The sequence below is a fragment of the Rousettus aegyptiacus genome, unplaced genomic scaffold, assembly GCF_014176215.1.
Source record: "Rousettus aegyptiacus isolate mRouAeg1 unplaced genomic scaffold, mRouAeg1.p scaffold_m13_p_3, whole genome shotgun sequence".
NCBI classification, from domain to species: Eukaryota; Metazoa; Chordata; class Mammalia; order Chiroptera; family Pteropodidae; genus Rousettus; species Rousettus aegyptiacus.
The window spans coordinates 40,019,749-40,037,729 of record NW_023416306.1 but is presented as its reverse complement, the minus strand read 5'-3'; the positions used below and the strand labels follow the sequence as shown (position 1 = coordinate 40,037,729).

Below are 17,981 nucleotides of genomic sequence, written 5' to 3'. Positions count from 1 at the left end.
CACCAGGCCACCACCACTACTGCTTCGGTGCAGAATTTTTCTACAACTTACCAGGCTATTTCTCAGGTGGCTTTTTATTATGAGTGAGCAATTTAATCCTTTGTTGTGTGTGTGTGTGTGTCCCATGCTTATCATCTCTCTTCTGATTTCTTTTCTGAAATCTTGCCCTTGTTTCCACAGACAAGCTTGGGAATCTATTCGTTTTTGTGGTTCACCATTTTGGGAAATGGACCTTATGCCATAGTACAGTGGGGAAAGAGGTCTTTAGGGCTCCGGAACATGAGTGGCAAACATTGTCTGTAATTACGTTACTCACCTTCCTCTTCTTTTTAAAACTGGCTTGTGTTGCACATCACTATTTCTTTCAGGCTTCCACTTCCTAAGCAAGCGTAGAAAGTAGCGAATGCATTTCTCCCCTGTTTCCTAGTATCTAAAGATCTGGGTCGATTGTAATTGAGGGAGCCTTTTTGGATCTTTTCTTTTCCTTTGGACGCACTTACAAATTTCCACTCTGGCATAGACTGGGGTGTATTTTTTATTTCATCTTTCCTGCCAAGTCTATAGGCAGAAATGGTAGGTTTCAATGCCTTTCCCAAGCTGTCAGCTGCTTATGTCTGTAGTTGTGCCTCCAGGGTAGAAAGTGTTAAGAATAGAGAAAAATGAATACTATTTCCAGTAATGAACAAAATGCAAGCGTTACTTATTTAAGTGACATCTTGTCCTAAAGTAGTCTAATGAGTTAATGAAAAAAATTCTGTGGAATTAATTCTGACATGGAGACCGCCCCCTTTTATTTCTTTTATATATGACCACATAGATGAAACCTAGTTTTACTTTATTTCATCTAGCTTAAAATTGGGTAATGACACAAGGAAACATATAAAATTAATTTTAATATTATATTTAACCCAGTATATTCAAATTTTTATCATCTTAATATATAAGCAATACAAAAAATATTAATGAGATATTAAAATGACACCCATGTCCAATACATGTGCTGTATATAATACAACAGTAATATCTAAGACAGTGCAGCCATCAGAGTAAAATGGGGTCCTACCAAAAGAATAAATTTACGTTTAATATAAAGACATTTACACTGCTTTAATTTTTTACTTTTAATTTAAATTATGAAAATTAAAAAAAATGTAAATTCCTTTCCTGAGTCAGGCCAGCTATATTTCAAGTGTTCAATAGCCACATGTGACTAGTGGCTAGTGAATTGAACAGCATTGCCCTGCTGTAACCATTTTCAACTTTTTACAGATTTGAGTATGTATTTCCATATCACTAAATAACATGATTATACTGTTTCTAGCTTTTTCAATTTTAGATTCTTCCTAATAACTTTCTACCATTAAAGATGATTTAATTCTCTTTTATTTCCAAACTTCCTACCCCCATGTACTTACCTTTGAACCCTGTCTCCCATCCTCCCAATCAATAATTCTGAAAACTTTGTTTTCAGCATCCTTTACTAAAAGTTAATGAAGATCTTAAAGAGCTTTTGTTGATGTGGGATATATCGACATTTATCCTGTTAGAAATTAAAACTGAGAAAAAAGTAAATATTTATGTGAAAATAGTAGTATAAACTTTTACATATTAATGTAATTTTTTAATGAAAACTTTTCATAAAAATTAGTGAGAATAGCAATGGTTTCTATATTTGCAAATCTCTTTAATGTTTGGCTTAATAGAAAAGACTTGCTTCTGCATTCATTCTGTTGAGAAATCACACATCATGTAGCTTTGGAAAACTATGTCGTCTACTTGTAAGAAAATGGGAGTGAAGAGTGTGAATGATGTCCTAGTGTTATGAACATAGTTTTGAGATCTTTTTGTATAATAAAAGTTTTGTTAGACTATGACCTAATGTTTATATTTTTATGACTGTGTAGAAGCTAAGCTGTAGTAGAATACTATGGTTTCTTTTATTGTTCTCTTTTTGTTTTTCTTAACGAAAATGTCTTGTTTTTATATATTTTTTTTACTATGTACATTTTACTTATTGAATTCTGACCTCAACATTAGTTGTCAACATCTCTTCCTTTATGGCAGGTGTTCTCTCAGTTTTGTCTCAAAGCGATATCTTCTGTAGCCATTTGACTTGGATCAACTAAGACTGGTTTCTTTGTAAGACCCATACATATCTTGGGATCTTTCTTCCCCATAATCCTGAGAGTTTCTGTTGCCCCTCTTTAGTAACAATCTCTTGATTATTAGGTCCCGTCTTGATACACATTATAGCACAAACATGGGGCTGGATCGTATAGGTTTGGATGTTAGTTTTAGCTCTTCCACTTGCCAGCTAGCCGTGTGACCTTGGTAATTATTTCACCTCTTTATGCCTCTGTTTCCTTACCTGGAAAATAGTGCCTTCTGTGTAGAGTTATTAGATTCTGTGGATTAATTTAGGTAAATTACTGAGAAGAGTTCCTAGAGCATACTGGGCATTCCAAAATGGCGACGGTGTTATTGCTTTTATAGTTATTGGTATGCTTCATCTTTTGGCAGCATACTTCTTACAGTTGCCTGCTAAATAAAAGTGCATGTGACTTTGCATTATGAGTCTTTATTCTACGTCACATTTGACCAATGGCCTGGAGGTTATTTAGAATTCTAGGCTGAAACAGTTTTTCCTCGGAAATTTAAACTTAATTTTGAACTCTTTGGCATTTAAAAGAGAGAGAAGCTAGATGTTAAATTTATTCTATTTTATCAAGCTATTTTTCTCTAGCTTTCAGTGTTGCTGTTAAGAGGTCCAATGCCATGTTAAATTCTTAATCCTTTGGATTTATTTACATAAACTGTTGGAAACTTGTAGGATGTTTTCTCAGTATTTTGAAATATCACGAGGTATTTCCTTGGTTAGGATTATTTTTAATCTATTGTGACAAACACCAGTAGTGCTCTTTCAATCTGATAAAACCTGTGTTTTTCATTTCCATCAATTCTTTCTTTGATGAATTCTCCTCTTTGTTTTTCTCTGTGCAATACCTCTTATTTGAACATTGGATTGCCTGTATTAATCCTCTAATTTTCCTGTTTTCCATTTGTCTTTTTGCTCTTCTTTTTTAGAGCTTTTATCAACTTTACTTTCTAATTCTTCGAGTTTTTCATTTCATCTATCATTTTTGATCTTTAAAGTTCTGTTCCTTTTTCATAACCTATTGTTCTTGTTTCATTGCTGTATTAGGTTGTCTTATGTCTCTGCAGATAATACTAGGATTCTGTTGAAATTTTCATTTCTTTGCTTGATCTTAATGTTTCCATGTAATGGAATATTTAATGGGTACAAATCTTCCTATTGCAGTATACATGCTCTTTTACAATATGATTTTGCTTCTCTTTCCATCCAGAGGTAGAACCTTATTTCCTTGTGAATTGTGGCTGGCCTGGTGACTTTCTCTGACTCAAAGAATGTGACAGAAGTGATAGCACATTTTCTAGAATTTAGGAAGATTTGGAACTGCTTTGTTCTCTCAGAACACTGCCCTAAGGCTGTCATGTAAAGAAGCCTACTAGAGGATGAGAGGTACCCCAGCTGACATCCAGTACCACGTGCAGACACGAAGGAGCCTTATGGAACCCTCCAACCCAGACAGTCCTCCATGAGAATGCAGCTGCCTGGGTGAGAGCACAGGTGAAACCAGAGGTATTGCCCAATCAGCTCTAAAGGTAGTGAGAAATAAGTTGTTTTTATTCACTAAAGATTGTGGTTGATTATACAGAAAGAATTAACTGATACCCTCTGTAGGTTTTTTCTGTTTGTTTTGATCTCTTTTTGGTCATGAGCTTTACTTGGATATATCTGCTAGTTCTCTATTTCCTGAGGCATAAGCCTGGAAGGCATATGCCTCCTGTCAATATTCTGAAGCAAGGAAGTTTAACTTAATTCCCTTGTTTTCAGGTCAATACTCCTGCTCTTAATTGTGCCTTGTGCCCTCCAGGTCATATATGTATAACCTCTGTTTTACATTTTCCAGAGTCTTCTGCTGAGGCCAAGAAGGGTATTTACTGGGTTATGATGAATAGGGGGAGGGACCTGGTAGTTTTAACTGCCTCTTAAATAGATTTTTCAACCAGTCATTAATTTTTAACTGCACTTCACCACTACTTTCAGAGAAATTATGCTGCCAATTTTGGAGCCTTTGGAGGAAGGGGTGTGACTGTTGTTAAGGGGAAGGGGGTAGAAGCTATAATTTGGGTTTGTAATTTCGTGCTGTAATTGGGTTGTCTCTTAGCTTTCTCCACTACTTGCTTTAGAATTCCATTTTCTGAGATCACCAAGCCAGTTACCATTTGCCTCCTCTAGCTTTCAAAATTTTGATACAATTTTTCAGTTATATTCTTTGTGTTTGAGGATCTTGGGCTTTTTAAAAATCACTATCACTTCGTTTTTAAACAGATCATACTTTTAGATTTACTATCTAAATAAGCCAGTTCTTGCTGCAAGGTGTAGAGAATCAGAAACAGAACTCTCCTCTGACATTCAAAGGGAAAGAGGATAGATGTTAAATTTTCAGCAGAGGAACATGGAAAGAGACTTTCTTTATTCCAGGAACAAAATTAATTATCTGTGCCACATTCTGTTCCTGGCTCTGGGATGTGCGGGTCTGAAGAAGGAAGACATGGTTTGGGTCCTCCTCTCTCTTCATCACACCATCTGACTTTAGTTGTAATATCTTATTTCATGTAGAAATGCCCCTTTCAAAGGGGGCACAGGACACACGGTCCAGTGCTGGTTATAGAACGTCCCCTATTGCCTATGCTTCTGTGGCTAGAGTGCAAGAAAAGTGAGATGAATTATGGCAATAATGGCCTAAACTGTGGAGCCTGGTGTTTTTAATTATGGTGCTAAGTTATGAGGACCCCAAGAGTTTCCTAGATACACTGGAGAGGCAGGCACAGTTGCGGTTTCAGAAATTTGTTTCACTGTGAGACCTCAGAAATGCCAGGCAGCTCACCACAGTGAGTGAAAGACAGCAGGCAGGCAGAAGAGACCACCATCTTGGCAGGACAAGCCTGGATGGGAGCAGAGACCAGGTACCCCCAGATAAAGTGAGGCCATAGAGGTGCAGATGGTGGAAAGAACTCCACCTTAAATGACAGGGGATTGCCTTCGAATCTTTGCTGCTGCCTGCTTCTCCCCTTCACCTGTTTTTTGGATGGCATTTGGACACTCTTGCATGAGTCACCATTCTCTGAGATACTTGCATGGCTTTGCCATCAATTACAGTGATGGGTATTTTGCTCCAGTCACAGTAGCCTTTGAGACACAGAACAATAGTCCTTGGAGAGTTGATGAAATCGAGCCCCAGAAGAGTATTCAGTGGGACTGATCTAACAGACCATGCTTCCTGCTGCAGAAGGGCAACAGCTTGTGGACACTGACTCATCCATCCAGCTGTTTGTTTAGGCATACCTGTGCAGACACACAGTCGTGTGCAAATACTGTGTGTGCATATGTACTTTTTAAAGAAAGAATATTTCTACTACTTTAATAAATGGCAAATAGGCAATTGAGAATTATTCTTATCTCTAATATGTTTGCTAGGACGTAAACCAGAATAATTTGGTGGAAATCGTTGAGAAGAAAAGAATTTACTTTTTTGAATTCTACTCCTTTCTTTTACAGTTGACAGAATATCTGTCAGCTTTAACAGAGGTTAACAAAGCTACTGAGGGCAGAGCCCTAATCTTGTTCCTTATCTAGAAGTCTCAGATGTAATTAGAGGCTTAACAGGAAAATTCTGATCTTATAGGTATGTACATATGTATGTGAAGAGTCATATAAATATGTTAAATCCTTCACTCTGATATGTTATGTCACACTAATTTATAATACAATATGTATTATTCTCCTCTGCCTCCCTTTTCCTACTTTCCCTTTTATTATCATTGTTGTTGTTGTTGTTACTACTATTATTATTATTATTATTAAAAGAGGAATTAAGGAAAATATAGCCTGAGCCACTTGAAGCTCATTTCTTTAAACATTTTTTTTTCATTTTCTTCTCTGTGTAGTGATACTTTTCTAAATTAACTTAAACTAGTAAATGTGCAATTACGATAAATATCATCTTTTAGAATTAGTTCATTTTAAAATATAGAGGCATATGCTAGTCATATCTAGTAGATTTTAATTTTGAACTACCACTATACTTATTTTTTAACATTAAGGTCTTCTAATATTTCTTACTTATTTCAAGCTGAAATCTAGATTTCATAATTAGTGGTTTTTGAATTTCTCTTACACATTTCTCTTCATCTATTTATCACTGTGAAAACAGTCCTGCACTGAGTTGTATCCTTCTCCTGCACTTTACATTTTCTGTCTGATCCTTACTGTTTTGAGCTGTCGAAGATGAGAGGTGGTAGAGTAAATTAGAAAGTGGCCTTTTGTTTGGATCAGCAATGTAATCCAGAACATCCCCATGGCCAGTTATGTGATGCTAGACAAAGTATATAACCTCTTTCTTTCCGCACCCACCTTCCACATTGCTCTGTGCCCCTAATATAGTTTATTGAGTCTTGATTGGAAAAGTTGTGTTTACATTATTAAAACCAATGCTCCTCAGAGCTAAGCCACAGAATACACTCCGATTATTTTTGTCATCATTGCATGATTCTGATTTCTTTGGAGTCAATAATTATCTCTCCAACCCCCTTCATTGGCTTTGTTTTCAATGTACTTAAATTCACCTCCATATTCTTTCAGTTGTTTAAATTGGTTTTCACTGTGTTTATTCCTATCAGTTGTTCTACCAGTTTCATCTTGGAGACATCTCTCCCAGGGCCTTCTGATCTGCTCCAGCCTGCTTTGGCTGTCAGCCTGTTTCACAGCCCAGGATGTTTCTTTACTATCATCAGGGAATTTCCTCCTTTTCCTCCTTATCTTAGATTCCCTTTCTGATTCTGTTTTCTGCTGTCTTGGTTTATACTTTAGTTCTGATGGAGCTCATCAACCTCCCATAGTTTTCTGAGAAAGGTTGAATAAAGGTAAATATTTTGAGACTTTGCCAGTCTTAAAATGTAAAGCCTTTTTATTTTATCCTCAATTTAGTAGTTTATTTGGTTCTAAGAATTCTTATCTGGAATTCATTGCTTCATTATAATCTGGTTTCTATGGTTGGTTTTTATGAAATGTGAAAACATTTTCTGCTTTCAAATCTTTTTTATGTGGCTTGTTTTTCCTTTTCTCTGGAAACCTATTGATACTCTTTTTCCTGGTGTTCTGATTTCATGGTTAATGAATGCATCTTGGTGTGGGTTTATTTTCATCCATTGTGTTGATGATATTCAAGGGACTGTTTCATCTGAAAACCATTCCTTCATTTTGAGAAATAGTCTTGAATTATTTAATCGATGAGACTTCCTTTTATTTTTTTCTGTTTTCTCTTTCTGGAGGTCCTATTATTCAGATGGTGGATCTCTTGGTCTTGTTCTCTAAAATTATTATGTTTTTTCTCTAAATTTTCCATCTGTCATTTTGCCTATTTGCTTAACTCCCTGAGAGTTTTCCTCGACTTTATTTTCCAACACTTCTATTGAGTTTTTCAATTTTGCTGTCATGTCACTAATTTTTAAGAGCTCTTTCTTGTTTGCTAAGTGTTCTGCGTTTTTTTGTTTTTTTGTGTGTGGGGGGGGAGGGGAGGGGTTCCTGTTCTTGTCATTGCTATGAGGCAAACCACCCCAGCATAGTGACTTAAAAATTTCCATTTTAGTTTTTGCTTACACATCCTGTGGATCAGGAATTCAGATAAGACTTGAGTAAACAGGAAGTGAAGCCATCTGGTACCTTCTTCACTCACATATCTGGCATCTGGACTGCGATGAATTGAAGACTGGATTCAACTGGGGCTGTTGACTTGGGTACCTATTCATGCCTTATCACTGTGCTTCCTACAGCATGGAAGCTCTTTCTTAAAGAGGCCTCCCGGAGAGCAAACTTTCTAAAACAACAGGGCGGGAGCTCCATAGTTCTGCGTGACCTAGCCTTGGTGGCCACATAGTGTTACTTCTGTCGAACTCTGCTGGTCAATTCAAGGGGAGGGGAAGGTTGACTACTTCTTGACTGGGGAGTGGCAAGGTTACATTGCAGAAGAGCATAGGGGATGGGAGTATTTTTTTCCCCTGTTTGCAGACAATATAATTTGCCTCACTTACTGGGTTCACTTAATCCCATTATTTCCTGTTTGGGAACTGTGCTTTCCATAACGCCTGGTGTGTCCTAGCCTAGAGAACCTCTGCAAAGACTAACTTTTGGTTCTCTGTCAGATTTGGTGGTGGAGTCCCAACTGCTTTGTAAACAGCTGCCAGTCAGTACAATTCAGTGGTATCTGTGCCACCATTTCCCTAAACCTTTTGTAGCATAAATAGAGCTGGTTCTTTCTTTCCATACCGTCAGCCTCAGATTCTTGGATCTGCTTACTCAGTTACCTTTCATCCATCTGCTTTTCAAATTTTACTTAGTGCCTCCTCTCTCACTCTCCCTGGGAACATTTTGTCTGTCCTCCCTTTTCACTAAGTACTCAACTGCAGCCTAATCCCAATGGGTTAGAATTGTTCATTTTATGTTGGAACACTTCTAGTAACCATATTGTTATCTCAGGTGCATTCGATACTTTTCTTCTCATCCTCTTCCTTGAGGAGTTCCCCTTATTACTAGTGTTATTAAAAAGCACCATTTACTTTCAGTAATTATAGAATTTAGTATTCTTGTGCTTCTTGATTTTAATTTTGAAAAGCCAGGTATTAAAAACAATTGCCTTTAGGTACTGGGTTTTCTTTTCTTTTTTCTTTTCTTTTCTTTTCTTTTCTTTTCTTTTCTTTTCTTTTCTTTTTTTTCTTCTCTTCTCTCTTTTTTTCATGGTGGAATTATTTTCTTTTGCCATTTCTTTTTAGGTCATGTTTTTCTATTTAAAAATATTCATGATGAGATCCACGAGGAAGTCTTCTCTTTCAGGAGAGGGAGATCAGTGTTGTAGTGAGAAACATTTGCTAAGACAGTTGTCAAGTCCTATAGGAGACTCTGGGTGAGGAAGATTTGGAGTGTGTTTGGGGCTTGTATTTTTCTTACTCTCTTAGAATTCATGAGCTTTTGTCATCTAGAGTGGTTCTCACTGTTCAGCTGTTGGCCTTGTTGACTAGTCCCACCCCATGTTCTTCAAGTAATTGATGTCCTTTTTGAAATCTGAAAGTGAAGGAACACTAGTCTCAGCAATAGTAATCGCTGCCATGTTTTGTTATTCAGTTTTGAATATTTTGAATATTATTTGTGTGTATCCTTAAACTAAGTAATGTTTGATGACTGAAGTTCCATTAAGATGGTATAGCATGTGCACATTTTCCTTCCCTTTTCCCTCATAGAAATCTCTTTCTCTATGAATCTTATTTTCCCTTCAGCTTTCTCCTGTTAGTCCAGTTTTAGTTAAGAGAATGTTCTGTCTTGAAATTTGGTTAATTCAAATTTCTTTTAATGATTTATCTTCTCTATTCACCACAGTGATACACAAATTCAAAAGCATATTAATAAAATAGACTTGTTATTTCACACACCTACTTTATAGATACTTATCCATATCTTGTTAAAACCTAAGACTAGTGATTTTATATTTTAAAAAGCATTTGTAAAGCATGACGGGTATTTAGGGTATAGCTGAAGGTGGTAAAGACCTATGCTTTTTAATTAAGAACTGGATATTCTGTATGAATTTTGGGGTGACTTCTAGTGTACTCATATTTTTAAAAAATTTTGTTTAAAAAGCCCCACTGGTGCCACAATTAGAATATTGATATTTTTATTATTGACTTGTAAGAATTCTTTATATATTCTGGATACTTATCTTTCTACACATTGCATATGTTATCCACTATCTTCTGGTCTTTATTGTTTCTGATTTAAACTGTTAATAATTTTTAGGACTCTTCATATAGTCACTTTTGCCATTTTTAAGATTCTTTCTTAGTTTTTGTCTTTGAGCAGTTTAACTATGAAGTATCTTTGAGTTTATTATCTTTGGAAGTCATGGAGCTTCTTGAATTTGAATATTCATTATTATTTTTTATTTTAATAGGTTGTTTTCTAAAAAGTTTTAAGTTTACAGAAAAATTGCACAAAAAAAGTTGCGCAAAAAGAGTTCCCATGTACCCCATCACACAATTGAGAGAAAAATATTAATACATTATTTATTAATTAATTATAGGTAAGAGGGGTCAGGTTACTCTTTGTGCTGTACAGTTCTGTGGATTTTGACAAATGCAAAACAGTGTGTAACCACAGCATCATGTAACGTTACATTGCCCTGAAATAGTTTCACTGCCCTAAAAATGCCCTATTCTCTATCTGTTCATCTGCTCTTCCTTCCCCTACACCCCTGGCGAACACTGATCTTTTTTTTGACCTTTTAGCTTTTCCTTTTCCAGAATATCATATAACTGAAATCACACAATATGTAGCCTTTTCATACTGGCTTCTTTTACTTAGCCACATGCATTTAAGTTTCCTCCATGTCTTTTTATGGATTGATAGCCCATTTCTTTTTATCACTGAATAATATTCCATGTTATGAATGTACCACAATTTGTTTTACCATTCACCTATTCAAAGACATTTTTATTGCTCCTAATTTTTGACAACTATGAATAAAGCTTCCATAAATATTCACATGCTAGTTTTTGTGTGGACATGTGTTTTTAATTTGGGTGAACACCTAGGAGCATGATTGTTAGGTTGAATGGCTAGCATAGAAATTTCCAAGCTGTATGCCGAAGTGATTATACCACTTTGCATACTTGGAGCTCATTGAGCCTCTTAGATGTGCAGATTAATTTTTTTTAATCAAATTTGGGAAGTTTTCAGCCATTTAAATATTCTATCCCTGTGCTCTTGTATGCAGCCCTTGCCCCCTTCCCTCTCTTCCCCACCCCTCTCTTCCTCCACCTTTTCCAATTCTGAGACTCCTTTTTATGCATTTGTTGATATGCTTAATGGTATCTCACAGGTCTCTGAAGCTCTGTTCATTTTTTTAATCTTTTTTTTTTTTTTTCCTTTCAGAGTGCATACTTTCATTTGACCTGTCCTCAATTCTACAGATTCTTTCTTTTGTCAGTTCAAACCTGCTGTTGATCCCCTTTAATCAGTTTTTTAATTCAGTTATTGTGCTTTCAATTCCAAAGTTTTTTAAAAAAATTTCTATCTCTATGGAAATGATCAGTTTGGTTAAATTTTATTTTCGTATGTTTAGTTTTTTAGTTCTTTGTACATATTTATATTAGCTAACTAAAAGTCTTCGTTAAGTACAATGCCTAGGCCTCTTCAGGGACAGTTTTTATTGACTACTTTTTTCCTGTATATCAGGCAGACTTTCACGCTTCTTTATGTAATTTTTTGTTGTTGTTGAAAGTGGATTTTTATAATGTGTCAGCTCTGGAAATCAAACCTCTGCCCCTGCTCTACTCATGGTTTGTTATTGTTATTTGGTTTGTTTAGTGACTTTCCTGAGTTAATTTTCAGAAGTCTATATTTAGCCACTTAAATCTCTGTTTAGTTAGCTCAGAGGTCCCCTAACGATTAGACAAAGATTTCCTCAAATGCCTTGAACCAATAAGGGGCAGGAATTTCTTAAGGGCATAATTTTGTTTAGGAATCTGATTTGTTGATGGTTGAGGTTATTAAGGATTTTAGCAGAATTTCGTAGTTTTTGTTTTCTGACAGAGGTCTGGAGTGGGGTGGCAGACAAGAGAGGTGGAAGAAGATGAGATAAGCAACTAATTCAATTGCAGGATTGTTTTTAATGACTCACTGAGCACTGGAACGCTTCCGGTAGGTATAGGACATATTGAATTTGCCAACCATATTGGAACGTTAAACTGTTCCATGGCAGTTGTATTATACTACTAGAGTTTTATTTGAAAAGCTTGACTTGAATTGCAGGGTATTTTCAAACCTTTGGTAATCCACAAACATAATATTAGAAAAATAAGTGAGATTAGAGACTAGGAAATTTTAAAAGAGACTAATCAACCAGAGGAAAAGAGTAAGCTTAGTTCACTAGCATGGTTTCTGAGTATGGGTATACTTACATTACATACCTTCACACTTTTTCCTTTTCATTTCATAGATTTTTTAAAAAGCCTCATGGGACATAACACCATTGCCGGATGCCTGGTAAAATTAAGAAACCTGACTGCATGAGAGGCACTCTACGTGGGCACAGGATGTTACCTGGAATCAGAGCACTAAATGATCCAGACTTTCCTTAATTCTAAGTGGTAAAAAGTCTAAGTACTTTTTGTAACATTATTCTATACTAATAATTGTCATTATTTATTTGTATTTGTATTGTTAATATTCACAATTTATTTCCTAATTTAATATTTTAAAGTTCTAGTCCTAATTCTGGTGTTAAAAAATAAGTTTTAAATCTCTAAATATAGTATGGAAACAATTGCTGGTATTTGACTTTCTTTGTTAGAACACTAGCATTTACTTATTATAGAACCAAATGCTATGTCATAAAATTGAGTTTTGAAGTCAAAATATCTAAATATTTATAAACATCTTCTGTAATAAAAGTGAATTGGGTTCCTAGAATTTGAATAGACTTAAGTTCTGTCATGAATTACAATTTATGTATAACTGTTGTTTTTCTGCAAGTTTTAGTCATTTCAACCTGTTATAACCAATGTAATAAATGCAAGCAAGGCTTTGTCTCTGTTTTGGATCATGTTTATCATGAGATCAACCCAAAACAGTCCTAAATCTGGTCTGGTTTCATATGAGCATTTCTAGTCCAGTTTTATCTGCTTTTCCTTCAAAGATTCTTAGAAGTTACAGCCATTTTTGAACTTCTCCTTAAGTGTACCCCCAGTCCTCAACTGTACGCAAGACTGCTACAGAATGAGTGCAGACTGGAAGTAGTTGATAAATCTTTGCAGTATGGATTTTCCTGTTGAAAACAACCTGGAAATTATCAGGAAACTCAAGTCATCAATGGGAGAAAACAACCTAGAAACTGGGAGAATGCCACCCAATAAAAAAAAAAAAGGCAGAATGGATCCAGTCTCAAAATATTTAAGGCTGTGGATGCCAACTGATAGGCATTAATGATCTGTCAGGAGCAACCCAGATTGATAAAGATCCCAAGAAACAAGATCAAAAGCCCACCAACTATGGAGAGTGCAAAAATCATATCTGAGGTCTTCAACTGTGTTTTGCACCTTAATATACCTGAGAGGTAAAATGTTTATTGTAGGATATTCTAGCACATCCTCGTACTTGGCTTTAAAAAGAAAACTGGCATTAATGTTAGAGACTACAGGTTTCCTATAATACTTCTTTTCTCTCTGATTGACCCACTTCGTTTTTGTTTTAAATATCTGACCTCAGCAAAGGGGGACAGTCTTTGAGCCTGAGAAGATGTCATGAAAGTCTTTATTTATATGTATCATTTCTATTTTTCTTTTAGTTTTCTTCTTCACTTCAAGATGCCTTTGTGCTTCTGATAAGTGCAAACCGACAACTCTCAAGACCACGACAGAGGAAAAATCATTACTACTGGAAACCTGGAAGCCTGGTCTTGATAAAGGAAAGACCCCGACTGTTGTTTGAAATGCTGAGGAAGTTGCTGCGGAGGAGACTTTTTTCTTATCCCACTAAATACTACTTCTTGCTTCTTGTTTTTTCCCTAGTAACCCTCTCTGTTTTAAGAATTTATCAAAAGCCTGAATTTGTCAGTGTTGGACATTTAGAGCTGGTTGGAGACAATCCTAGTAGTAATATTAATTGCACCAAAGTTTTACAAGGTGATGTAGATGAAATCGAAAAGGTGAAGCTTGAGATTCTAACAGTGAAATTTGGAAGGCGCCCTCGGTGGACAACCTATGACTATATAAACATGACTAATGATTGTACTTCTTTCATCAAGAGGCGCAAGTATATTGTAGAACCCCTTAGTAAGGAAGAGGCAGAGTTTCCAATAGCATATTCCATAGTGGTTCATCACAAAATCGAAATGCTTGACAGGCTCCTAAGGGCCATCTATATGCCTCAGAATTTCTATTGCATTCATGTGGACAAAAAATCAGAGGATTCCTTTTTGGCTGCGGTGATTGGCATTGCATCGTGTTTCAATAATGTCTTTGTGGCCAGTCAGCTGGAGAGTGTGGTGTATGCATCATGGAGTCGGGTCCAGGCCGACCTCAACTGTATGCAGGACCTCTACAGAATGAGTGCAGACTGGAAGTACTTGATAAATCTTTGTGGTATGGATTTTCCTATTAAAACCAACCTGGAAATTGTCAGGAAACTCAAGTCATTAATGGGAGAAAACAACCTAGAAACTGAGAAAATGCCATCCAATAAAATAGAAAGGTGGAAAAAGCATTATACAGTTGTTAATGGAAAGCTGACAAACACGGGGACTGACAAAATGCACCCTCCTCTTGAAACACCTCTGTTTTCAGGCAGTGCCTATTTCGTGGTCAGTAGGAATTATGTGGAGTACGTACTAGAGAATGAAAGAATCCAAAAGTTTATGGAGTGGGCAAAAGACACGTACAGCCCAGATGAGTATCTCTGGGCCACTATTCAGAGGATCCCTGAAGTCCCAGGCTCACTGCCCTTAAGCTATAAGTATGACATGTCCGACATGCTTGCAATCGCTAGGTTTGTCAAGTGGCAGTACTTTGAAGGCGATGTTTCCAAGGGCGCCCCCTACCCACCCTGCAATGGTGTCCATGTACGCTCCGTGTGTGTTTTTGGAGCAGGTGACTTGAACTGGATACTGCACAAGCACCACTTATTTGCCAATAAGTTTGACACAGACATCGACCTCTTTGCCATCCAATGTTTGGATGAGCACTTGAGACATAAAGCCTTGGAGACGTTAAAACACTGACCATTCATTGTAGGCAGCTTCAGATAATAAGAATGCTACACGAGATGTACCCCTATCTGATTCTTCTGCCCTGTTAATAAATATCAGGAAAACTGTAGTAGGCGCTCTTTGGACCAGGGACTTGAATTCTTTATGTCTGAGAAGCTACATGGTTCTGCAAAGCACAGTCTATTGGAAAGTCTATAACATTAAATGTTGACATAGAGTTAACATGAGGCCAGGTTGCGAGGCATTGTAGGGAGAGTTGGACCAGGAAGCCTGGGAAGAGTCCAAATGCAAAAGAGCTCAGGGACTTCACAAAATGGTAAGATTTGACCTGTGCCAAAATTACTCTGAGAGCTTTAAATATGACAGTTTTCTTACTTTGAATAAATTTACAGCAACAACCAATCATAAGGATGTAATTTATATTGTAGGTTATATTTGTTGAATAAGAAATTTGACTTTAAATGATTCTTGTGAATAATTTACTTTCTGCTGTAACATTGTGTTGTGTAGTGTATCTGTGTATGTCATCTCAGGGAACTTGAAAAAAATGGGCTTAACTGAATGTAAATGTTTCTGACTTGTTTTTGCTTCTACCAGTGTACATGTTTTTAAAAATAACAGAAAGGGACATTTTTAGTTTAGTTGATTCTATGAATCATCTTAGATTATTAGAAAAGATATCTTAGATTATTGAAAGAGTTAAGATATCTTTATTATCGTAGTTTCTATAACTCGGTTTTCCAAATATTTATCTCTTTATGTCTCCTCCAAGTCTCCCCAAACCTTCCTATCAAGCTGTATAAGAACTTGTTTTCATAGTGTCTCACATAACTGCCTCACTTCTCTTACATAACCCAGTTGACAGTAATTAATGTAGAGAACTAAGAAAGAGTGAAGTAGGTATGGAGAGGGGAGGAGAAGGAGTCATATTTACACAATTTTTGAGGCCTGTGATGAGTATTAAAATCCAGTGGTTGGCACTATCCCTAGAATTTAAGGCTGTTGCTCTTTCCTTGTGTCCAACCTCCCGGGGTCTTGCATCCTGATGTCACGTGTGTCCATTTGAAAGGAACAGGCTTCCACTGTCCTTGCTTCTTCATGTTACCTGCCCATTGGTTGGTCCTTAGCCCTTGGTTTTAAGTTTCTTTCTCTCTCTGAATGTATGAGGAGGGAAGAGGCATGCTGTTGTGAACACATAGCATACCTGAAGGGCTGGGAATCCAAAAAGGACCCTTAAGTTTGGGGCAGATTATTTTGGTGTTGGTATTATTCACAGCATGTGATTTTACTCTACTTTTCCACCAAAAGAAAGATGATTTGAGGGTTGCTTTTGTGTGATCTCATCTCAAAGTAAATGAAGATTTAAAAAAACAAAAACAAAAAACTTGCCTTTTCGCTAAGCTAATACATACTAATTTAGCCAAAGATCTAAAAGGAGATGTGAAGCTTTATCATTGAGCTGAGACTTTAAACTAAACAAGGATGAAAACCATGTGCTTTATTTTTAAAGCATAGCCAACCTAAGTGGTACATGAGAAATTCATAATATCAGACAATTTTTCAGGCCTTCAACTGAGAAAACATTTTTAGTCCTCAAAATTAGAAAACATTTTCATTTTATGGAGAGCTTTGTTATACTCACTCTTCCTCATAAAAGTTTTGTTTTTTAAAACATTATCATCATTTGTAAACTTGCAAGTCAATGGATTGCTGCGTTTTGCATGATTTGATATGGCAGGTTTGAAAACTCAAGAGATGATGTCAGTGAGGGTCTTATATGTTTAGCGTTCCATCTCTATTGCTTTCTAACCCAATGCATTGTTTTAATGCATGTCAGATATTTCTCCCATTCTTTTACCTATTAGGGCATTTTTTTTTTTTACCCCAAAGCACTGTGAGATTCAGTGACATGTACTTTGTGTCTGTGTCTTGTATTTTTACTTCATTCATGGTGTCTTGATTTATGAACATATTTTTCATTTTTCTGGTGAAAAAAATGCAAATCAACAGGAAAGTTAAAAGCAATAGTACAGGGAACACCATATAACTTTCACCTGGAGTCACTGGTTATTAACATAATGTCCCCTTTACTTTAAATTGTATGGATTTTTTGAATTTAGCAAACTCGAAAATTAAAAATTCAGTTTACATATATCCAAAGCTGTCATTCATTTCAATATTCTGTAGTTTGGTTGCATCCAGTTTACATTTAAATTGGCAGGTTTCGAAGGATTTTTCTCCACAACAGATATAAAAATAGGACTTCAGAGGCCATTTCTTCAAACGTCACATTAAAACTGGACCCATTACCTTCTGTGCAGCTGTGGTACTTCCTCTTTCTAGAATGGCACTTGTTGAGATGTGTCTGAACATTACTCTATTGCTAAGGCCTGTTATAGGGATTATATAGAATTTATTTATTGGAACCCCTATACCTTTCATTTAATTGAAAGCAAATGAAATTTATACTCCCAGGACAAGCAATTTGAAAAGTCAAAAAGTTGGTTTCAAATGGATGCCCCGTAGTACAATTAGGAGGTGGCAAAACAAGTTATTTTGGACAGATAAAGAAATGATTTAAATTGTTTCACGTGTGTCAGTTATTAAATAAATTTCACTGTCATTTAAGATCTTTTGTAGGGAATTATTAGAAATTATTCACAAATCTTTAAACATAAACTGTAATTTTTTAATGGAAAGATTATTCCAGTTAATGAAGTACTGCAAAAAGATTTAATATTACTTATTAAGGAGAAGTTAAGAAAAGTTGTTCTTTTATAGACAATTACCTAGGCTCTTCCCAGCCCATGGTAGATAGCTGGTCAGCCTTGCAAATGTGAAGTATTGTCTCTAAACCTGTTTTATTATCATTTGTCAAGTACAATTCACTTAAATGACATAAGTGAATTTTCTTTTGTAGTTGTTTGGGAAAGGAGAAAGCCATGTTTCAGTTTATTTTATTTGTAGCATCAGTTGAATTGGACTTTTCCAATTGCGTAGGAAAAATAAAATTTCTCATTGCAACACAGTCTCATGGGAAACATGGTTACCTTAAGTTTTACTCTTGAATGTGGGCATGAATGC

The 17,981-nt window shown here is 36.0% G+C and overlaps 1 protein-coding gene across 8 annotated transcripts in view; it reads left to right on the top strand.

The window, feature by feature from the left end:
* Positions 1–17,525, top strand: part of GCNT1 (glucosaminyl (N-acetyl) transferase 1) — a 34,345-nt gene extending 16,820 nt beyond the window's left edge. For 5 of the 8 annotated variants that reach the window (XM_016157644.2, XM_016157648.2, XM_016157645.2 and 2 more), the window contains 2 exons: positions 12,132–12,282; positions 13,479–17,525. In XM_016157644.2, the coding sequence (XP_016013130.2) occupies positions 13,623–14,909 (1,287 nt within the window). In that variant the 5' untranslated portion in view covers positions 12,132–12,282; positions 13,479–13,622 and the 3' untranslated portion in view covers positions 14,910–17,525. Of the gene's footprint in view, positions 1–3,365; positions 3,662–12,131; positions 12,283–13,478 lie in introns of all 8 variants that reach the window. The other 3 variants (XM_016157649.2, XM_016157650.2, XM_016157651.2) reach the window with 3 other exon arrangements.
* The last annotated feature ends 456 nt before the right edge of the window (positions 17,526–17,981 follow it).